The sequence below is a fragment of the Mucor velutinosus genome, assembly GCF_035048745.1.
Source record: "Mucor velutinosus strain NIH1002 chromosome Unknown tig00001544, whole genome shotgun sequence".
Taxonomy (NCBI): Eukaryota; Fungi; Mucoromycota; class Mucoromycetes; order Mucorales; family Mucoraceae; genus Mucor; species Mucor velutinosus.
The window spans coordinates 1,452,134-1,475,642 of NW_027041908.1; the positions used below are offsets into that span (position 1 = coordinate 1,452,134).

Genomic DNA, 23,509 nt, shown 5'->3' on the forward strand with positions numbered 1-23,509 from the left:
GCTTGTTATCAATCACAAGCCTAATTTCCCTTTTTAAATAGTCTCCAAGGGCTGGCCGTATGTTTTCATATTGACATGCAGCCCCCCTTAAAACAGTAGGTAGATAAATATCGCCTCAAATGTACATCATGGGCTCCTTCAAATTAACAAGCCTATTTGTTTTTGTCCACACTTGTGTATTTTTCGTGAGTTGAGCATTTGATGTTTATGATTGAACCAAAATTTATCTTGCCCCTTTTCGAGCCATTGTTATTTTTGCTTCTTTCTCTTTTTCCTTTCTCTCTCACTCAACATCTATCAACTCTGCAATGAGTAAAGGAAGTGGTGCTATTTTGAAAGCCAGTGGTCATATTAATCAACAACAACAGACCACAGGTAATCCCCGCGTTTCATACTCAACATCTTCTACTTTTACCACCACCACCACGACAACAGCTCTTTACATTGCTGCATTTGCAAAAGTAGACATGATTCTAGCCTCATCCACACCTCCAACATCTTCATCATCTACCGTGCTGGCATGGTTGCAAAAGGAGCTTGCCCTGTATGTAGATCTTCATCTCATGTCAATACCTGTGGACCTGACTGAAGCTATGGACTGGCTTGCAAAACCTTTAGTGTGCCTGGCTCATCGCTATTTTCCTGATCAATTCCTCAACCTGTCTCAGCAACTCCAGAACCATGCAACAACGCACAAAAAAGCACTGAAGGTGTTTGAGGATCGTCTCCATGTGGTTTATAATGATGATGAGGATATATCCAGCTATTTAACATCCATTCAAAAGGGACTTGTCCTGACAGATGATGCGACGCTCAGAGGCTTACACATTCGAGATAACCAATCCACCACCACAAGCGATTTTGATTTGACCCTTGGTATATCCTTGACTCAATTGTGGCAGCAATGGACCGAACTTGCCAAGCAGGAATCACTAAGCTCGACAACCACTACCACCACTACCACAGCCTCTACGCGATCATCGCCTTCACCTCCTCGCATAGAGCCGATGCAAAGCCGAGAGTGTTGGGAAGACATTGAAGCGAGCCTACAGCAAATGCAGCCACAGTATCAGTCGTTTCAGCAGGCTATTATCAACAATACAGACATACCTCCCGATCTTGCTGTACGCATCTCTGCTATCGATGCAACGCATGCAGCTCTCTCCGCTCAAATGCAAAGGCCAACCATTGAATTTGCTACTACAGTCGCCTATATCCGCAATGAACTGGAGTTTATCCAAGCCAAAATGCTGAAAACAACCACCACAGATGCAGGTATCCATGATTTGGAAGTGAGATCAACCAAAGTGGGCACCCTCATTGATCATTTGGTGCGCTATGATATGGATGATGGCCAGCACCAGCACTACCAGGCTCTGTTACACAAGTACCAGCTTATCGTGTCTTGGGTCGACGATGTGCGCGTGTGGTTTGTGGAGGCCGAGCGTATTCGTGGGTGGATTGAGCAGCGTATACAGTTGCTGGAGGCAAAGCAGTCGCTGAATGCGCTTGAGGAGGTGGAGTACGACTACACGCCAGAACAAATCGACCAGTGGAACAAGGAGCATGATCTGCTGCAGAAGGAAGTGGAGGCATTTGATGCTCAGGACATGACGAGACTGAGGGCGCATGTCAAGCAACTTACCTCGACACATAAGGATCTCAGTCCTGCCGACACCACCACCATTGAAATCACCTTTACCACACTGACCACACTGGATCGACTGATGCATCTGCTACGACGCCATGCCTATGAACTGCAAATGCTGACGCTGCGTATGGCCTGGGAGCAATCGTACCATGTGACGGTAGCGTGGGTGCGATCTGTAGCCGAGCAAGTCAAGCAATTTGTACATGATAAGGCGAGATGGAGGGCTAATGACGACCACGTACAGCAGCAGCGGCAGCAGCAAGACAAGAACAGCATTATCAGCACCTTGATTCAGTTTGAACAACAGTCAGCTCACTTTGATCAAGGCCAATTCACCAGCACGGTCAATCTCTATCAGGACATGGACGATGCGTGTCATATTGAACTGCCCTCTCATTTGGAATCGAGACAGGTGGCTATTGAGGAAGGGTTTGAGGAGTTGACACATCGCATTTCGTTTGCAAGGCAAGTGGTGGAGCAATATCTCGTGGTCACTGATTTCCTGGCTAAAGCGGATCAGCTCAAGAACGAAGGCGAGACTTTGAGACAAGAGATTGTGTCTGCCGATGTGTCTGCTGTATCCACGACAGAACTGAGTGAGAAGGTAATGCTTTTTCAGGAGAACACTGTGCGACTGGTGACGGGTGTGGCTGCCCGTGTTCCTTATCCCGAGGCCACACATCCATCAGACCAGCAAGGCAATGATGATGCTAATGAGATGATTCGCATGGTTATTGGATCACGGAAATCTGCACTGGTCTTGTTTGGCGAGGCTTTGGACCAAAGCCTGAGTGCGTTGAGAAGAGCATTGCAGTTGCAAAAGAGGGCCAAGCAGTTGCAAGATGAAATGGCACGATTGGGTGGTTGGGTGGATGAACGTCTCAAGGCGATGAGCAGGTCGAAGGTGGATGTGTTTGTTGCTGGTAAATGTGCACTGGATGATACGGATTTGGCTCGCTTAATCAAGGAGCGTGATGGTCAAGTGGCCAAGCTGAAGGGTATCAAGGAGAACGAGTACAAGAAGTTGCAAGAGAACATAGCGGCTGTGCAGCAATCATCTGTCTCTCAGCATAATGTCATTTCGACTCAGGTCTCTGCATTGCAGGATGGCATGGGCACTCTGGGTGACCAATTGGATGTGTTGGAGGAAGCACTCAAGCTGCATAGCTCTAGATTAGCCATCCTGAGTCGCCGTATCTCTTGGGAAACACAGCACGCCATGGCTTCTGTGTGGATATCCAACCATATCTTTGCTGTATGGGATTTCGTTTCTCGTAAAGCACAATGGAGAGTGTCCACCATGATGGATCTGGGAGAAGAGGAAAAGGAGACACATCAAATTGGCGGTCATTGGCGATCTCAAGTACAACTGGAATGCGATGATTTGGTCAGCAAGATACAGGCGTTTTATACTGAGCAGCTAAAACCTGTAAAAGATGTATACAACGAGTTACTGAGTGATTTTGGTAAGCAGGTTTATAATGACAAGAGTATAAATTTGTTACTGATGTATGTTGCACGGGTAGAATCATCGCAATCAGCAGAAGCAACGACAGCTATAGAGTATGTGCAGCGTCGTCAGGATACGTTGAACCAAAGCTACCAAAACATCAATGACCTGATCCACTACGCCCAGCAAGTGCTAGAACAACATGAGGTATTGACTGACTTTACGCGTCAAGTGGGTGAGTTGCAGACCAAAGGACAGCAAATAAAGATCGATATTCAACAAGCCATGGGTACCGTGATGCACATGGGCAACAATCACCACTTCAAAGAAGCTGTGCAGGCGTATAGTCAAGCAGTGATGCACCTGTGGGTGCAAACTGGCTCTCAGCTCCCCTATCCAGTGTGCCCTGAAGATGCTCGTACAACGCGCCCCTCTACCAACGATGATGAGATATCAACAGAAGTAGCTACTGCTGTCTACAAGGCGTACACTGACTTGCAAGCACTATCCAATACACTATCTGACATGGTGCAGCGCTTGGATGTTGGCTTGATGTATCGCGTGCAACTAGACCAATGGTGTCTACAAGTGCAACACACCACGACCAATATCACCGACATGACGACCACCATCACCTCGTACAGCTTTGATCTGACAACTGGCACCATGACACAGCATAGTAACGTAGTGGATCAAGGCAAGCAGCTTGAGCATGAATTGCAAATACAATGCCACCATTGCTATAAAGACGTGAATCACATCAAACAACAGCTTAGTGAAATACAGGACGCCATGGCAACGGATGACTGCGATATGCTGGATCTTTCCATCACAGAGAAACCACTTGCTTTGTTGGAAGAGTCTTGCCACGCGCTGAATCAGTCCATGCTTGATTTCACGCGACATTTACAAGTATGCGAGGACCGTGCTCAATGGCATGGGATGTGGCTGCATCAATCTCAAACATTACATGGTTTGCAAGAAGCTATGCTGGAATGGATGAATCAGAAGGCTTGGTGGATCTCTACGTTTGATGGTGAAGGAGGAAGCAACGACACATTGCTGACATTGACCAAACAACTGCGCGTGTGTCATCTTGTGCTGCAAGATTGCATAGCAGACCAGGATGGTCTTAAGAGCAGCTACAATGCACTCGCAGACTCATTCAAAGCGGCTACTGGCACTGCTCTGGAAGACACACAGCAAAACAACGTCCTCCATCTGTCTACCAAGCTACAAGAGACGATGACGATGCAATTGGATGATATTCAGCAAATACAGGAACGTCATGATTGGGCTTCCCATGTGGATGAAGAATTAAAAGCATGTGCCAACCAGGAACTGGCAACTGAAACCTTCATTCAACTGTATGCGCGTTGGTCTCCTTCTACTAGTGCAAACCACGAGAATCTGGCAGACAAGGTGGACAAGCTGCATCAAGCGACAGCGGGTCATATTTTAGCGATGGATACACTGCTCAATCAAGTTATTCAGCAACAGACTGAGCCCATCTTTCGTCGCAAGGCCCATCTGCAAAGTACAAAGCACAGCCTTGAACAGCAGGATTTGTTTTTGGACAAGGTGATGGAACAGCAAAAGGCATTGTGTGCCATTCTCCATGAAATCAACCAGGTGGAATCACTGGCAGAATCCAAGAAATCAGTGTTGCTGTCCTTGGCTCAGCCATCATCTCATGACGTGCAAGAGTACAAGCAGCGCGTGGATCAAGTTCATGCGCTGATTGACAAGACCATGGTTTATCCTGTGCGCCATTATCGAGACCACAACCCTCGTGCGCGCGAAGCAGATGCAAGCCATAATGCTGGACTGCAAGATATGCTCAAGGCGCGTCAATCTCGACTGATAGAACTGGGGTCTACGCTGGAGTCTATTATCAAATCCAAGGAGAGACTGTCCCGTCGCAAGGCTGCTGAGGCGTCTTATTTTGCAGAGGCTCATGTGGTGGATGAATGGATTGATGCCAAGCACAGAGCATTGAGTGAAGAGAAGGAGAGCTTGAAATTGGCTGTGGCTCACATCAATGGATTGCAGTCTGCCATCAACAATTACACGACATCCGTCCATGGCCTGCAAGTGGCTGCCAACAAGTGCATTGCCGTTATTCAGCAACAACAAGGAGACGATGATGTGGATGATACAGCTCAGAGTGTGCAGCGTATTCATGACAAGCAGGCCTACATTGATATCAAGTGGCGTCAGTTGGAGGATACCATTGCCAAAGTGCAGCATCAGCGTCAACAAGAGTTGCAGCACCAGGAGTTCATGAGTCTGTTGCATGCATTCAATACACAGTGCGACAAGCTGCAAGAGGCTTTGCAGCAAGACATGGACCAGATCACAGAGTCCGTGTGCACGCAATGGCAGGATGAACTACAAGCATTGAATACAAAGCTATCCGAGCTTAAATTGCAAGCACAGAGGCCTGACGACGTGACAGATGCAGCTGCTCATTATGATGGTTTGAAGGAGCAAGTGCAACAAAGATCCACAGAAGCCAATCATTACCGTCTGAAGCAAGAGTATGCTGAAGGTGCTGCTGCTTTGGAATCGCTGATGATTAGCGCACAAGAAGCTTTCAGTGTGCTACAACAAAAGCCGACGACCATGCAGGGTGACGCTGAACAGGACAAGGCGCTTGTTGAAGAGATCAATGCGGATTACGCCAGTTGTTGTCAGATATTGGATCAAGAAAAGTACGATGAACAGCGCTCCTTCTACCGCTTCTTGCAGCTGAACAAGGTGCATGATTTACACGCCATTGATGACCGTAAATCACACCTGGAACAGCAGTGGAAGCACATTCAGCAAGCGCTGGCTAGTTATCAGCAACAGAACATCAAGTCTTTGATTCAATGGCAAGAATTGCACAGCAAATTAAATGACATCAAGGACGAGGCTTTGGCAGGTGTGCTGGATCGTTTGGATCATTTTCAATTGTCGGATGCGGTATCGGTGCCTACTTGGCTGGATCAAGATGCTTCCTTGCTGGCCCTGTTGAGGCATCGTGCTAATGCTTGTCTGGATATCGCTGCTTCTCTAACTCAAGCAGACGACGATAAGAATATGGCTCAATTCAGGAAGAGATACGACGATTTAATGCAACAGATGGATGCAGCTACCTTGTTGCTCTCAGAAAAGAGAAACCTGGCTCAGCAGCATGTGGATGTGATTGAATGCGAGCAGTTGGTGGCATCCTTTTGCCATCAACTTGCTGAAGAAGTGGAGGCCATTCAAACTGAACGTGTGTCTGACACGACTATGCCCGATGCAACTAGTTTGGAATCCCTGTACAAACAAGTTTCTACGTTTTACATGACTCGAGAAACCACGCAACAAGCTTTCAAGCATCAACTGATGAGTATTGAGTCTCGCATTGACACTGTCTCCAAGAAATACAATGTGGACACCAGCCAGTTGCTTGAGGAGCTAAACACGGCCATGTCTGATCTAAACACGCAGTTAGCAGATACAGCTCAAGTCAATGATGTGGTTCGTCGTGTACTGGGTCACAGCAAGAGCGCAGACAACATCAAACTGTGGTTAGAGAACTGTCAAGCTGCTATTGCTGAATTGGAGGAGCATCAGCACGAGTCGACTGCTTTGGATTTAGCTGGCTTGACACAGAAGATGAGCGATTTTGAGAAGGTTATGCAGTCCTTTTTGGACTTGTCTCAAGCAGTGGAGTCTGTTCCGTGCCACCAAGCTATTGTGCACCACATGGTAGATGCCATTGTTAAGCCAACCACTGCTGACATCCAGGACCAGTGGCAAAAGACGCAGGCTGACTTGAAGGCAGTCGAAACCGAGATTGAAAAGACTACGCGCGGTGTGGGTGTGGCTCGCAAGATGAAGCACTTGATGGCTTTGGTGGGTGAGACAAGGGATTATCTGGATAGAACGCGACTGCATGATTATGATGCTCAAACGGAAGAAGGCTTATCGGATGAGGAGGACGATGACAAGACGCAAGTAGCAACAGATGATGAAAAGAAGGAAGGAAATGAGGACACAGACCCTACTACTACATCAGTCGGCAAGAAAACTGCTGCACCATTATCGACAACGTTGCCTCGTCAAGGTGAAATACAAGACATCGAGAAACACTTGAAAGCCACCGAGTCAGAGATGCTACCTCAAATCGAGCAAGAGCTAGAAGAGCTGGATCGCCTTATGAAGGAGTTTAATGCTGATGTAACATTTACAAGACAACATGCCGAGCTCAAGGCATCTGTCCATAGCTTACAAGAGATGTTTGCTACCAAATACAGCACGCTGAACAAGTGTATGGCTATTGGCGTATTTTTGAGCACAGCAGATGATATCGAAATCTTGCAAAGCTCGCTGGAAGAAGCTGTCAGTCAATCAGCACCACACCATTCCTTGATAGGCACATTGAGTCGCACTGATTTACAGGCAAAACTGATCGAGTTGGATGCTCGGTTCAAATACTATGAACGCAAGATTGTACCCAGTCTGACATTAGCCCAGGAACAAGCCAAGGCAGTAGCTGAACTGACAGCCAAGGGAGGTGAAGCCGTGCAAGCACAGCTGCAAGACATGGATCGCAAATGGGTCAGCATTAAGAAACAGTTCAAGACGCGCAAGATTGAGCTCAGTCGTACTATTGACACCTCGCAGGATAGTAAAGATCAGCATGCAAGAATCAGAAAATCATCTTTGCCCACCAGAAAGGCATCTTCTTTACTGCGCGATCGCGCAGATGTAGCAAGGCAGCGATTGTCGCCCACAGCCAGCAGCACGTCGTCATCCTCTTCATCGTCTCGCACCACAAGCACCACCCGATTGCCATCCAGATACTTGACTCCACCACCACCACATCAACCTTCCAAATCAGCGACACATTTGAAATCAAAAAGTACCCATAAAGTTACAAAACCGCCTCTCAACAGCTACGTGGCAGATCCAGACAACGACTTGGATATGGAGATTGGCCGTATTGTCAATGAAACACCTTACCGAGTCAAGGTCAAGATGGTACCTGGCGAAGTGGGTAGATATTGGTTTGGTAACTTGAATCCCAAATTGGCGTATTGTCGCGTCCTCAAGAGTAAGATGGTCATGGTGCGGGTGGGTGGTGGATGGACAGAATTGTCACAGTTTTTGAGAGACCATGCCTTGCTAGAAGGTGATTTTATACCAAGACATCAGAAAAAGAAGACTACAGATGCCGTGATTCCAGAAGAAGATGAACCAAAATCACCAACAATCCAAGAAGGATTTATTGAAACACATCGACAACACCCTCCTCCTTCTATGCATCGTTCTGGTGTTGTTACTGGATCCCCCAGCCATTCAGCATCCACGACTACTAGCGGATACAAGGATGGCGATAAGTTCATTGCAGTGGATTCGCATGGCAATCAGTTGCAAGTGCAGATGAGAAAAGCGCCTAACAATTTCATTCATACCAGTAGCAGTAGTAGCACAACCAATACCAGTGGCAGCAGCTTGAGTAATCACAGTAGCCACCACTTGAATGATTATACCAAGAGGCGTATTGCTAGAAGAAAGGAAAAGAAGCCTGTTGCTAGCACAGCCACTGTCCCATCATTATCTCAATCATCCTCGTCTAAATAAATCTCGCATTTTGTATACACTTTATTACTCGTAAACAAACTAAAAATGGTCCTTCATTTTGCGCAATTTTCCCCAAACTTCACTAACTGATGCATTTTCATCATCTGTAATCAACTTGGCGACTTTAGGCAAATTAACCCTCAAGAAGGGGTTGGTCAGTTTCTCGTTGGCAATGGTCGATGGTGTCGTGCATTTTGTTTGTTGAGCCCATGTCATCTTGTCCTTGATATCTTGATTGTCTTTCTCCACATGTTGTGCAAACTTGAGGTTGCTGACAGTATATTCATGGCCGAAATACACCTTGGTATCGTCAGGCAATTGTAGCAATTGGGTCATGGCGTTCCACATGTTGTCAGGAGACCCTTCAAACATGCGTCCTGAGCCACTGCTGAAAAGACAATCGCCAGTGAAGACGGCACGGTCTTGTTCGTGTTCAATGTAGTAGCACATGTGATCCATGGTATGACCACTTGTAGCAAGTGCTTTGATGGTCAAATCGCCTAGCTGGATGGTATCCTTGTCCTTGACGATGTGGGTCACGCCATCCACTTGATCTGATCCACCGTAGCAAGTGACAGGATGTGTTTTCAGCAATTTGGGGTTTCCGCCAGCATGATCCCAATGATGATGGGTAGTGAGGACCCTATAACATGGATTGATGAGTTTTAGTTTGCTTGGTGACATACAAATCAGGATGGTTACATGGACAGCTTGTAATCTGGGTACGCTTCCAAAGCCTTTAAAACATGATCAGGTTCAACAGGGTCCACAGCAGCAGCTTTTGGAGGGTTGAATGCACGTTATGACTTTGTGAATGATGGCAAACATTATACAACATACATACCTTGCTTTGACTTTTGGTCCAATAAAAGATAGGCGTAACTTTGCATAATAACAATAGGTTGGATATTTGCAAGTTCTAATGTGAACAAATCGTAACACTTACTTGTCTTTAAGACATGGAACAGGCTTGATAATCATACTTGTGAAATAAGAGCGTGTTTGGTTCAGACGAGAAAGAATCATGCAAATACACAAAAGGAAGAAAAGTGCAAAGAAAAAAAGTTTTGCTTATAAATACTTTCATCATTTGTACGCCATTACCATTGTCAACAGTTTCGGAGGTGAATAATCTCCTGTTATGACAACACTCAGCATGCAAAAACTATATACAACACATCAACCATCCTTGATAGCCCATCCATAGATTTAAGATTAAACAAGAAATGAACAGAACAATAACAAGACTCTATGAAAGACAAGCTTGGTTCATCCTTTTTTTAATCCTTCATCCTGCGCTGTTTTCATTGAAAATCGACAGTCAGCCTTCATCCAACATTTGAAATCCACAGCTTGGAGAAAAAGTATAACAGGTGTCGTTTCCAATAGACAATGTAAAATCTTCATCTTAAATAAAGAATAATTTTAAGAAAGTATTTTTGTCTGGTTATTTACCTCATCATTCACACAAACTGTGTGTTTTCAGACGACAAACAAGAGTGTACACTAGAGCCCTAGAAGCCATTCACGTTCAAATTTGGCAGCTTTCAAGCCTTGATATCTTGACATGTAGGCCTTTCTGAACCACCGGAATGACGCTAAACAATTGTACTCGAGTAGCAGTAACTTCCTGGCACATTTGCTCAACTTTTTGAGGACCCAAAAAACATCGCAAAAATCGACTCCAAACCATGAGGGGTACCTCATGGTTTTTGTCGAACATCAAATGATTGCGTTTTTCACCTTAAAAACAAAGACTTTTACTATGGTATATATTGAATCAAAATGTTTCTCTTGATCCAAAGCAGCCCCTAAAACCACTTTTGTGAGATTCTCATATGCAAAATTTCGACATTTTGACCAAAAATTCCATTTCATATTTTCTCATTTTACTCACTAAGCTCAGTCAAAACATCTATTTCACTGGGCACCACTGGGTGCGCCATGAAAAGTACTCCTAGAAAGCTTAAGGGAGTATCGGATGATTATGCCTATATATATAGTCGAATTTCGCAAAATAGTTTAATCGGGTCGAAAAAAGGCAGGATCTGTCCAATCTTGAACAGAAAAAGATGTTCTGAGTTTGAATTGATTCTGGCGCTGCTGGCTGACCAGAATGCCTTTCTGATGGTGACAACGATGATTAGGATGCTGACTGAATGGGGATCAGAATTGAAAAGACTATCAATTAGCCTGAGTAATTCCTGTTCCTTTCTTTGGAAATTTTCATATCTGGTAACGCCAACCAGTCTGGATCACCACCGAATTATATGTAATAGCAACTTCCTAATCATGATTTGCAGCACTTCAATATCGCATAAAAGCAGTATGCGTATCATTGATTTGTTTAAAGAGACTATTGTCACTGGCTGAATAGCTAGTTTGGTATGCGGCGAGGATATTCTTAAAATTTGAATCTGAATATTGATTGGGAATGATGGTTGCAATCTTGTTGACAGTTGGCAGATTCTGAATGCATCTATCTTCACCAACAATTAGCTCCAATCTCTTTTGAGGACTGAGTCGAATGGGGGCATCCTCTTTAATATGATTTCAGACTGGATGTTCTTCTTCTTCACTCAGGAGGGTCTCATGAGCATGCTTATAAGTGCGAACAAAGGTTTTCGAGCCTTGCTTGGTGCTCGATGTTTTAAATCTCATATGCCTCTGGTTAAGTTTTTGAATCTATGTACACAACTTATCGACGGCTTCAAAGACGATTATTCAAGTTAAGTGCTATGACTTTCTCAAATACTACAGTCTTGATATTACACTGCCTGATTTACTTGATAAGAAGGCCATTCTCTGCAATAGATCGCTTATTGTCTGTCCGCCGACACATTAATGCAAGCAAGTTCTACATTGGGGGGCAAGTTGCTTATCTGATTTTCGGAGATGGTGTTACCTAAACTAGCAAATCTGGTTCCCATGATGCCAAACAAAGTTCAATAGCAATGGCATATCGTATAAAGCAAACATCAAATAGCTTATTCAGCAAATGTAGAAGATACATCGAATGCCAGGTTATCAGGGATGTAAATCACATGATGATGTATGATGAAATATTCACGTTGTGTTGCCTGTGCCAGAGATCGGGTCAAATGCGATCAAGAGCATCGATTGGACACATGCTTTGTAATACACAACAAGCACCATTGGCCAGTGTATTAGTAATTAGCGTCACAGTCTATAAGGAAAGGTATATTTGAATCTTGATTTGAAAGACCTCTTGTAGATACCTGTCCAACCCCTATCTCATTATTTAATAAACGAAATCTTGTATTGAGAAAATAATGTTTTCTTCTCGTTTCCTTTCGCGTATATCTCTTTCCTCCCGTAGAAACTTTACTACTTCAATTTTCAACATGGCTCCTCAACACCGTCAAGTCGCTGTCATTGGTTCTGGTCCTGCTGGTAAGTACATTGGATGATGCGAAATGATGATGGGCACAAGGCAAGAAAAAAGTCTTAAATTTTTTCTTTTGATGATGAATAGGCCACACCGCTGCTATTTATCTTGCTCGTGCCAACTTGAACCCTATCATGTTTGAGGGTATGATGGCCAATGGTTTCGCCCCTGGAGGTCAATTAACCACCACCACTGATGTCGAGAATTTCCCCGGTTTCCCCAAGGGTGTTCTGGGTGGTGAGTTGATGGATTTGATGAGAGCACAATCTGAAAACTGTGGTACCGTCATTGAGACCGAGACCATCACCAAGTTGGATTGTTCTTCTCGTCCCTTCAAGATTTGGCGTGAAGGTTCTGAGGATCAAGAAGAGCCCACTGACACTGCTGATGCCGTTGTCATTGCCACTGGTGCCTCTGCTAGACGTATGAACTTGCCCGGCGAAGAAAAGTACTGGCAAAATGGTATCTCTGCCTGTGCTGTCTGTGATGGTGCTGTTCCTATTTTCAGAAACAAGCCTTTGGTTGTTATCGGTGGTGGTGATTCTGCTGCTGAGGAAGCCATCTATCTCACTAAATGTAAGTATACCTGGCACTTACCCCTTCGACTGACTAAAATGGAAGATCGGAGAAGGGGGAAGAATACTCAGAATGATTTATCATCATGTCCATGGATCGCTAAAGACATTCGATTATTGTAGATGGTTCCAAGGTCCACGTCCTCGTTCGTCGTGATGAGCTCCGTGCTTCTAAGGTGATGGGTGACAGATTAAAGGCTCACGAGAAGGTTGAAATTCACTTCAACACCTCTCCTGTCGAATGTTTGGGTGATGGTAACCTTTTGACCGCTGTTACTACCAAGAACAACAAGACTGGTGAAACTGGCCAAATTGAAGCTTCTGGTTTGTTCTACGCTATTGGTCATGATCCCGCAAACTCTCTTGTCAAGGGACAAGTTGAACTTGATTCTGAGGGTTATATCAAGACCATTCCTGGTTCTGCCGAGACCAACGTTCCTGGTCTCTTTGCTGCTGGTGATGTCCAAGACAAGCGTTACCGTCAAGCCATCACCTCTGCTGGTTCTGGCTGTATGGCTGCCCTCGATGCTGAACGTTACTTGAGTGAACGTGAAGCCGAGCTCGCACAAAAGTTATGAATTGTTGGTAACGAAAAACCTAGACTTTAAGCTGGCTAATACAATAGATTTTATTTCCCTGATCCATAGTTTATCGGCTAGGTTTTTCGTTATGAATTCGTTGCCCTGTTAATGTTATATTTAATTCTCTCGCTTATATATATTTCTCTTCTATCACTATAACCCTTTATTCTACATGGAATAATAAAAATTTTGTTGAAATACAAATGCTGTATTGTGAAATCTATTTGATTCAAAGAGGGTAATACGTTACTGCTGAAGCTGGATTGCACAGCCGGAGCACAAGATATTGGAAGGCTCAATGTTTGGCATGTGATGAAAGAAGCACTATTTGGCACAGTATGAACGTCAAAACGATTCCCTCCACACTGTCATTAGTAGACAACTCCGAGATGCAATGCCGGACGCTTGGGGTATTCAAGTTTCATTTTTCCTAATTTATCTGATGGCGCTCTTTTCTTTATCTATATCTATCAAGAATGTCAAGTTCTGAAGCTGCTACATCGCAGGCTGGTGTATTTGCAGGCTTAAACCCTGCTGAATATAACCCATCTGATCCCATCGTACTGTTCATTATACAGGTAACCAATTGTCGACAGCACCGCACATCTTGAGAAGCTGATATATATTTGCATAGACGACAATCATCTTAGTCTTTTGTAGGATTATAGCTATTCCATTAGGCTACTTGAGACAGCCTCGAGTTATATCAGAAGGTGAGCTATCAGATGCTCAGTAGAGTGACGCATCATTGATATGAGTGTTTGATTAGTGATTGCGGGTATTATTCTTGGCCCTACAGTAATGGGAAGAATTCCAGGGTTCATGGAGACTATATTCCCTCCTCCATCCCTGCCATTCTTGAACTTGGTTGCAACATTAGGCTTGGTTTTCTTTTTGTTTCAAGTGGGCCTTGAAGTTGATATCCAGGTCATCCGTCAGGATTGGCATAAAAGCATGGCAATTGCTGTCGCTGGCATGGCCTTGCCATTTGGTCTCGGTGCGGCTGTGAGTGTTGGACTGTACAAGCTTCAAGGTGATAATAGCATCAATTTTGGAAGTTTCTTGCTCTTTTTGGGTGTAGCCATGTCAATTACAGTAAGTTGCTTCCTGAAAGTGTTGATCCGTCTATTTACGAGTTTATGATACAGGCATTTCCCGTCTTGGCCCGTATTTTAGCTGAATTAAAGTTACTTCGCACCAAAGTAGGCGCTATCACAATGGCAAGCGGATTAATCAATGATTGCACAGCCTGGTACAATATTGCATATAGGAGGAAAGTAAGGTTCAAAGGGGTTAATTTGTATTCATTAGGGTGTTACTTGCATTGGTGGTAGCGCTTTTGAATTCGTCGGGCGGCATTGATGCACTGTATGTGTTTTTGACTGCAGTTGGATTCACGCTATTTGTGATATTCATTGTTGGTCCATTGTACCGAAGGTTATGTTCTTACACCAATTCGTACGAGAATGGCCCTTCACCTCTGTTAATGACAGTGACTCTGATGACTGTCTTGCTCTCGGCCTTCGTGACCAACATCATCGGTGTGCATGCAATCTTTGGCGGATTCATTGCTGGTGTGATTGTGCCGCATGAGCATGGTTTATCCATCAAAATCACAGAAAAAATCGAGGATATGGTCAACATCTTGTTTTTGCCATTAGTAAGTGCTGTATTTAGAAAGAAAGGAAATGCGTTCCTGAGATTGCTGCTATAGTACTTCACTCTTTCTGGATTGAAAACGCAGATTGGTCTTTTAGATACAGGTGTCATTTGGGGCTATGTGATACTCGTCATCTTCCTTGCTTGCTTTGGTAAGATTATCGGTTGCTCAGGAGCTGCAAAACTCTGTGGCATGACGAACCGTGAATCCATTACGGTTGGCTTTCTCATGAACTGCAAAGGGCAAGTAGCATGTATGTGGTACAAAGAGCAATGCTGTAACCTCCTTTCAGTCTTGTAGAGTTGATTGTCCTCAATATCGGCCATGATGCTGGCGTGCTCAATGATCAAGGTAAAGGCCATCGCTTGCTGCATTTGGGAGTCCTCGGGTTTAACAGTACATAGTGTTCGTCATCATGGTTGTCATGGCACTCGTTACTACCTTTATGACAACGCCTGTCGTTATATGGCTGTATCCTGAATGGTATCAAAAGCAAACGGCGAATGCAGCCGAAGACACCTATATGCATGGAAATGACAATCGTGTAGATTCAGAACCAGACACTCCTGTTGATAAAGGCACCATCAAGTTATCGACTGTGGAGGCAGTGGGCCACGAACGATATCGTTTACTCACCATGCTCAATCGCATCGAGTCAATTCCATCCATCATGGCGCTGATGAAACTGTTGAAACGAGATAAAGCAACGACCTCTGTGGAAGTGCATGCGCTGCGACTTTTGGAGTTAACACAACGTACCTCTGCCGTTATGAAATTCAAGGATTTACGAGAAACTCGGCGTCAAGATCCTGTCTTGAACGTGCTGCGTACATTTGCTAATTTGATAGGCATTCGTTCATTGCAAACGCATGTTGACTTGTGCGCTACATCAGATATCATCAAAACAGTGTCTGATTATGGATCTGATGTCGATGCTGACATCATCTTGTTGCCTTGGATCAACCGTTACATTATCAACAATGAAAACTATGCAGCCGCCTTATTAGACAGCAACTATGCTGAGCTGGAGTTTGTCAATGGCGCCTTCTCGATCCAGTACTGCAACATTGGCTTGTTCATTGACCGTGGGTTTGGTCAGATTCAGGATGGTGATCTCGATGTGACGCCTCAGATTATTGTCGCCTACAAAGATGCCACTCACGATGATCGAGCTGCTTTACTCTTTGCCTTTCGATTGCAAGCGTGTTATAAGATAGACCTGAGAGTCGTAACACATGGAGCAGACAGGCACATCAAATACGCTACGAATGAATCTGTGGCTCGTTACACGGATGATGAAAGCACAACATTGGATGGATTATTCGATGATTCATACGTGCAGTCCAACATCTCTTGTCAACAAGTCAGTAGTCTGAATGGCACAGCCGTCAGCAATTCTCTGACCAGGCCCTTGAATAAGCATGATTTAGTTATCGTAGGACGCAATTGTATCGCAAAAGAGTCTGCTCCAGCTTCGCCCACATCATCCGCCTCTTCTGCAGCCTCTACACCCTCTGACACAGACTCCAAAGACTATGAAGTAGCACTTGGAAGCCTTGGATACAGCATACTAAAGCATGGAACAAGAAACACGAGTGTTCTCATAATTCAGGCTGCATCCTTAGATGCTTAACATTGACTACTTACAGTAGATTATACCACGTTCCTTTTAATTCCATTTTTGCATTTAATAAACAAGCTTTTCATGCTTTAATTGAACCAGGACAGCATATTTCATAGAGCTATTATTCGATACATTATTTCGACATGTAGATAAAATTGCGAGGAATATAAGGCTCTTCAAGGTACTGAATGTCTTGCCCAGTCAGCTTGATATCTAATGCTCCTATTGCATCATACAGATTATCCAAGTTACCAACACCAAGGATAGGGCTTGTGCAGTGAGGTTTAGAAAGCATCCATGCCAAAGAAATTTGAGCTGGTGAATGACCTGATCTTTCAGCAATTTGCGCTACGCGGTCAATAATCTCATCGTTATTAGCACTCTCCTTTTTAGCAAAGAACAAGTTGATGCCACGATCAGATTCCATTCTAGTCGTCTCGGCTCCTGCCAGTCAAGAGACCTCTCGCTAATGGAGACCAATGGATCAAAGCTATGCCGCTATCTTGGCAGTATGGAATGGTCTCTCTTTCTTCTTCACGATATATTAGATTATACAGGTTTTGCATGCTAATGAATTTCATTCATCCATTCTTTTCTGCGACGTTGTTTGCTTTTTGAATCTCCCAAGCATAGCAAGAGCTACAGCCAATGTATCTCACCTTGCCAGATCTGACCAAATCATTTAAAGCCTCCATAGTCTCCTCAATACGGGTATACTATAAGTTCAAGGAATGCTACATGAGACTAGGCATATACGTTGTCATTATGATATACTGACATGGTCAAAGCGGTGAATTTGATACAGGTCAATGTAATCCAATCCAGAACGTTCAAGAGAAGCGCTGCATGCATCGAAGATATGTTTGCGAGAAAACCCAAATGAATTGACGTACTCTGACTCGCCATCTAGCTGTCTGCCTAGTACATCAATTTCCACAACACCAGCTATTGTATAAAAGACCTTTGTCGCAACAACAATACGAGAGCGAGGCATATTGAACATTTGGATAGCTTTCCCAAGGACACGTTCACTTTCTCCATTTGAATAGGCATCAGCTGTATCAAAAAAGTTGATGCCAGCATAGGCTTCTTTGCCGATGACCTCGAGAGATTCTTCTTCATCCTTCACCCAACATTGCCATTTAGAAAAACCTTATGACATGCAACCGAGAGCAAAACGAGGTGCCTGTAAAAAAGTATATACTACTCAATATGTGGGCCCGACCGTAATAAAATGCTTCTATAGACACTTACACGTAACCCCGTGTTGCCAAAGCGAACATACTCCATCTTGGGCAATCCCTTTGGATCTGTAATAGCCATTTGTGAATAATATGGAACAGATAAATCTGGATACGAAAGAAAATCACGTATTAAATGTGAGGGTTGGCCACAAATGTACTAGGATGGGGTGCCGCTTGTCCCAAGATTTATGCATCAGAAATAGAGCTTGTTGATTTACAGTAGCTAGACACTTGTAAAGCCTTCTTAATAAGGAAATTGAGCATATAAATATTCTGGTGATAAACTAGGCTGGTTAGCGTTAACAGATACAAACCTACTCAAAGAATGCATTTAGTTACAGCCAAATTGTCCAAACATATATACTAAAGGATAGCTTTTGCTAGAGTGCCGCATATAAAATTCATTTTGCGTGCCAGCATTAGCCATACTGATTATCAGAAATAAATTACTTAGAAAAAGAGTATGAGGTTAATCCGGTAAACAATATCGTTTATTAGATTGGAAATAAGAGGGTGTTATACTACTATTCAAACTGAGAGATTTGATATGAGGACAAGGTGCTAGATGGGTTGATTTGGATCATAGTACAATAGATCTAATCTATTATCCTGAGCATGCAATAATTAGGACCGCCAGTGAATCCTGTTTCATGCCAAAGCTTATGATCTAATGTGATCTATGCTTGAACTGATTGTTTCTACGCATTTAAAGATCTGGTTTAGAAATGATGATACGCCGCCTCGCATGAAAGTGTTTAATGGATGCTAGATCATATAGTTGCATTGTGCCGCCAAAAGGACTACAATTGTCTATAAAGATTAAAGTATTCTTGATGATAGGTAAGTATGTCTGTGTCGTACAACTACATGGACAAGCTATGACAATTGAAGTGCATCTCAACTATCAAGGTACTGAGGTTCGTCAGATGTGATAAGCGTTGTATAAGATACTGCATTGCTACTTTGATATCCAGAATTTAGTATAAATAGGATAACTCTTATCTTCATCAATAGATGATTTTTAGTTTTTCTGTCTGATCTTATTCAAATAAGTCTTTTCTTGTTCTTGTGAAATCCGATAAAATTTGAAAGCTACCAGTTAATGACATAATTGTATTTTTATCGGTACAATTGTTGCTTATTTATTTGAGACATATTTCAGATTAAAAAAAAAAATACAAATTTTATATTCGATGATATAATTGGCATACTTTTCATATTTTTTAGACATTGGAATGCCAACGATTGTTCGTGATAATAAATGGCAGATTAATTAATTCAAAATGTTTCTCTCAATCTAAACCAACCTTTGAAACCTCTTTTATGAGGCTTCCGTATGCAAAATCTGGCTATTTTTGCTGGAAACCTCTTTTCAAATCTTATGAAATTGCTCAATAGTTTCAGTCAAAACATTTATTACAGTTAGCACCATTGGAAGCGCCTTGAAAAGCACTTCAAGAATCTATCAGGAGGCGTAGGGTGATCATCACAGTTTATATAGTCGAATATCACAAAATAGATTAAAAAAGTCGAAAAAAGACGATATCTGTCCAATCTTGAACAGAAAAAAATAAGCTGAGTTTGAATCAGGTTTAGCGGGTGGCATTGCTGCTGGTTGACCTAAATGCCTTTCTGTTGATGACAATGATGATTGCGATGCTAATCAAATGGGGATCATGAAATTAAAAGGACAATTGCTTAGCGCAAGTACTTTTTTTTTGGGAGCTTTGCCTCATGAAGATGTCTTTTGCAATGACAATATCTCAAAAAAATCGCTGTAGATCTTACACAAGTCCTGTATTTGCTCATGACCAGCTTTATGTCGCCATCTTATTAAGAGCAGCAGCAGCAGTGAGTGATACGACAACTCTACTATCAGAAAATGGCGATTGTGATGTACAAATGCTGCATAAAACTTGAATTTTCTTTCGCATTGTCCCAATAATAGGCTTCGTTTGATATCAGTGTAAGCAAAAAGGATGCTGAGGGAGATGCCTCCTCTCCTCCTCCTGGCTCTGACATAACTTTTTTTTTTACTAGCTAATAATGGGTTGTTTAAAATCTACTTCCTATACCAAAATGTTATAATATCTGATTTGAAATGTGTTTGGCGAGAACTCGCAGGGCGACGCGCTGACATTAAGTGTAGCGAGATAGATCGGCTAGTACAAATGTGACTGAAGTGTAACATTCTACCGCACGTATTTAGGCTTTCAAGAGGCACATGAGTCCATAGACTTTGCTTGTTCTCCATGTTCTATTATAAATTGAAATGTGTCTTGTATACACCCGAAAAGCTCGACCTTCCTAGCACTTTTTTTGGCTCCTTTCCAGCGATCAATGTACAGATTACCAGCTATTTAAGCAACTATAAACACAGCAGCAATGCCAAAGCACCCCCATTACGAAGAAGGTCTTCACAACCACCGCAGTCAACACAAAAGCACGCTCCTCCAACTCCCATTCACAACGTAAAGCCTCACTCAAATCATAGCTTAGAAGGTCAAATTGATTTTCGCTTTGGGCCTATCGAGATGACAGCCATGGATGTATCAGCTCACAATACCAGAAAGAAAAAGAAGCGCATGGATGAATCGACGCATCATCTGGGCTATGGGGTCATGCATCTATATAGGAGCCATCATTCATTAACAGAGCAAGAGCTACCAGATACGAAACTGGCAAAAGAACAATCATTGAATGCATCAACCACTGAACAAGATGAAGATACCACACTGTGTATATTGGCTGTGCCCTCGTACATGACCTTCAAAGATTTCACAGATTTTCTTGGATCAGCAAACTCGCATATCGAGCGCTATCGCTTCATTCGGTAAGGCACATATATAATGACCATGCAAAGCATATGTATTGAACACTGCTGTATAGAGATTTCTCGCCCAACAAATACACAGTATTACTCAAGTTCAAAGATCGACAATCAGCATTTGCTTGCTATCAAAAGTTCAATGGAAGACGATTCAACATGACAGAGGTGGGAACTACCTGATCAGATGGATCCAAGAGCTATTATTAACAAATTCACAGCCTGAAATTAGTCATGTTGTATACCTAGAATCCAATACAGTCGAAACAGTCGCCATTCCACCTCAATCATACCCCTATTTAAACGAGACATTAAGTCAAGATATAGCACACGAGATACAGGATATGGCAGAGCTACCGACATGCCCTGTGTGTTTGGAACGCATGGACGAAAGCATCACGGGGTTACAGCATATCCAGTGCCATCACACAACGCAATGCTACTGCATCGATAAATGGGGCCATAATCAATGTCCTGTATGCCGCTATTCGCAACGACCTGTATTGTCAGCATCATCAGCCAAGAAGAACACGCACTATGAATACGAGCAAGTACAATGCGAATGTTTTGAGTGCTCCTCTACGGAGAGTTTATGGATTTGCATGGTTTGTGGACATGTGGGTTGTGGAAGATACCAAGAGGCGCATGCGTATGATCATTTCATGGAGACAAATCACCTATACGCATTGGAGATCGAGACACAGCGTGTATGGGATTACTTGGGAGATGGCTATGTGCATCGATTGATACAGAATACCGTGGATGGTGCTATTGTCGAATTGCCCAGTCGCAGCGAAAACAACTCTGTAGCTCCAGAAGACAGCGGTCATATGAAGAGAATTCACTCGTCCATGATGAGACTGGATATTGGGTCAGGATCTGGTGGCTACGGTCATGATGGAGCAGCTGTCGGTGGATTTGGCAGCAGTAGATCTGGCAGCGCAGATAATTTGGGTGCTCAGGGCAGTCATCAGCAAGGGAAATTAGATTCAATATCTGTGGATTATACCTACATGCTTACATCGCAATTGGATTCACAGCGAATGTACTACGAGGAGCAATTAGACGCGTTGACGGAGGAGCTGTCCAACTTAACGAGCCAAGTGTCGACCATCAGCCAAGAAATTGAAGCAGCTAAAAAGCATAAAACAGAACTGATTGACAAGGGAATATCTCTGGATATAGCTATTACTGATGTCAAGAAAGAAAAGGAGAAGGCTGACAAGAGAGCACTCAGTTACAAGGACAAATATGAGGCGATGCAAAAGAATTTGAATGAAGAAAAACTGGTAATGCAATGCGAATTGTGCACTTTGGATGTATATATACTAATGCATGATTCCTCCATTGAATAGCTCACAAAATCCCTAATCAGAAACAACGAATTGCTCAAGAAAGATGCAGATGACAAGGATGCTACATTAAAAGTACTCGGCGACCAAGTTCGTGATTTGATGTTCTTTTTAGAGGCTAGAGATAAGGTGAAAGAGGGCGATGATGACAAGAGTAACGATGAAAATAAGTCGTAGCTCAAGAGCATCCATATCAAAGGCGATAGACCCATCAGAAAACCTACACGATGGCAATAACCCAACATTAGAACGCGACTCTTCAACACATGACGAACTCATCCACTATCAAAGGTGTTCATGGCAGTATTACAGATCTCACCGAGCGGCTTTATTACACGCGAAAGAATGTTGGCTTGGTCTTTTTACACAAATGCAACTGAATAAACCCTTTCAAATTACTGTTGTATGTACATCTTTTATTGTTAATTTTCTCCACAATCAAATTAAATGGAAGTTACACAGCTTCCAAAGAAACGACGGATAATTTCACGACCGTAAGGTATATAACTTGCTCTGCAATTCGGATGAAACGTTAGATTTCATGCTTAATAAGATTGTGTCTAGAGAAACACTTACGAATACCAAACAAGGGCAGCAAACTGGATACAAACCAAGACAATCGACAATGCAAAGTTCTTCAACTAGATGTAACGATGGATTTAGTATCACCTTTCACAATACAAGCTGTAATACTTGGTGGTTCATACCCAGATGGACATGGCAAGTGTCAAAATAAGCAGTACGATGTAAGTAACAGTTGCCCAAAAACGAACTATGAGTGTAAATGCTGCTTGAGCACATTGTCTTGAGGAAATGCACTTTGTCTAAATTACCTGGGGCAAACATGGTTTTGATTTGCTTGGGAATACCAATAATAAACGTTAAACTAATAATTGAATTTAGAGTTGTTTGTGAATAACCTCTTTTCTCAAAGCCCCCCACCCCCCCTCATTTTCCTTACCTGAACAAGGAAATGATATTGCCACAGCTATAGATAATACAAAAAGCAACAACATTGCCCACCAAAAGAATCAGGGTTGACTACAATGTCGGCGTATACAGTTCAATATTCATATTTCCCGAGAATAGCATTGCTATCTTACCAAGATAGACAACAGAGCGCCTGCAACGAAACTGGTAGGTAAAACGCATGTCAATCATACAAGCACACAGTCTAGTTGCCACATCCAACAGCTTACCAACCGCCAAATGCAAACATGCGCTGCGACTTGTCAAGCCCACAAAACTTCCAGCTTCCTGAATTGTTGCATATCATGAGTACATGTATGCGCCCATTGGCCATTACCGAGAAGACTACAAACCATCATCTGCCGTCCCTTGATCACTGTAGTCTGACGAAAAGAACCCAAACTTCATATTTTTACACGTTGATATCGAGTTTATGGAAAAAAGAGAGATAAAAGAAACAACAATGGATTGTTTGTATTCAAATTAAATCCAGAGACGGAAAAACATAAAAGCAGTCTGTCCAGGTGAGCTTCATTGACAGAACTGAA

The 23,509-nt window shown here is 43.1% G+C and overlaps 8 protein-coding genes across 8 annotated transcripts; 4 read left to right on the forward strand and 4 right to left on the reverse strand.

Moving 5' to 3' along the window:
- Positions 1-308: 308 nt before the first annotated feature.
- Positions 309-8,720, forward strand: ATC70_005787 (Glutamine synthetase; the record flags this gene model as incomplete). Its single annotated transcript, XM_064825070.1, has 1 exon — positions 309-8,720. One exon carries the CDS (start codon positions 309-311, stop codon positions 8,718-8,720), a length of 8,412 nt encoding a protein of 2,803 aa, XP_064680447.1.
- Positions 8,721-8,759: 39 nt separating this feature from the next.
- ATC70_005788 (uncharacterized protein) lies at positions 8,760-9,701 on the reverse strand (the record flags this gene model as incomplete). The annotated part of the gene is made up of 4 exons (XM_064825071.1): positions 8,760-9,363; positions 9,423-9,498; positions 9,565-9,602; positions 9,667-9,701. 4 exons carry the CDS (start codon positions 9,699-9,701, stop codon positions 8,760-8,762), a joined length of 753 nt encoding a protein of 250 aa, XP_064680448.1.
- A 2,384-nt stretch (positions 9,702-12,085) lies between these two features.
- Positions 12,086-13,282, forward strand: ATC70_005789 (uncharacterized protein; the record flags this gene model as incomplete). Its single annotated transcript, XM_064825072.1, has 3 exons — positions 12,086-12,134; positions 12,217-12,705; positions 12,828-13,282. The coding sequence occupies 3 exons, from the start codon at positions 12,086-12,088 to the stop codon at positions 13,280-13,282; spliced, it is 993 nt and encodes a 330-aa protein (XP_064680449.1).
- Positions 13,283-13,761: 479 nt separating this feature from the next.
- Positions 13,762-16,578, forward strand: ATC70_005790 (uncharacterized protein; the record flags this gene model as incomplete). The annotated part of the gene is made up of 8 exons (XM_064825073.1): positions 13,762-13,863; positions 13,920-13,998; positions 14,055-14,380; positions 14,434-14,537; positions 14,597-14,945; positions 15,000-15,096; positions 15,246-15,296; positions 15,350-16,578. The coding sequence occupies 8 exons, from the start codon at positions 13,762-13,764 to the stop codon at positions 16,576-16,578; spliced, it is 2,337 nt and encodes a 778-aa protein (XP_064680450.1).
- Positions 16,579-16,702: 124 nt separating this feature from the next.
- Positions 16,703-16,996, reverse strand: ATC70_005791 (uncharacterized protein; the record flags this gene model as incomplete). Its single annotated transcript, XM_064825074.1, has 1 exon — positions 16,703-16,996. One exon carries the CDS (start codon positions 16,994-16,996, stop codon positions 16,703-16,705), a length of 294 nt encoding a protein of 97 aa, XP_064680451.1.
- Positions 16,997-17,332: 336 nt separating this feature from the next.
- ATC70_005792 (uncharacterized protein) lies at positions 17,333-17,892 on the reverse strand (the record flags this gene model as incomplete). The annotated part of the gene is made up of 2 exons (XM_064825075.1): positions 17,333-17,692; positions 17,824-17,892. 2 exons carry the CDS (start codon positions 17,890-17,892, stop codon positions 17,333-17,335), a joined length of 429 nt encoding a protein of 142 aa, XP_064680452.1.
- A 2,173-nt stretch (positions 17,893-20,065) lies between these two features.
- On the forward strand, positions 20,066-22,169 carry ATC70_005793 (uncharacterized protein; the record flags this gene model as incomplete). The annotated part of the gene is made up of 4 exons (XM_064825076.1): positions 20,066-20,646; positions 20,703-20,808; positions 20,862-21,929; positions 21,996-22,169. 4 exons carry the CDS (start codon positions 20,066-20,068, stop codon positions 22,167-22,169), a joined length of 1,929 nt encoding a protein of 642 aa, XP_064680453.1.
- A 266-nt stretch (positions 22,170-22,435) lies between these two features.
- On the reverse strand, positions 22,436-23,369 carry ATC70_005794 (Ysc84 domain-containing protein; the record flags this gene model as incomplete). The annotated part of the gene is made up of 8 exons (XM_064825077.1): positions 22,436-22,505; positions 22,569-22,633; positions 22,700-22,764; positions 22,826-22,878; positions 22,954-23,033; positions 23,096-23,126; positions 23,192-23,249; positions 23,315-23,369. The coding sequence occupies 8 exons, from the start codon at positions 23,367-23,369 to the stop codon at positions 22,436-22,438; spliced, it is 477 nt and encodes a 158-aa protein (XP_064680454.1).
- Between the last annotated feature and the right edge of the window lie 140 nt (positions 23,370-23,509).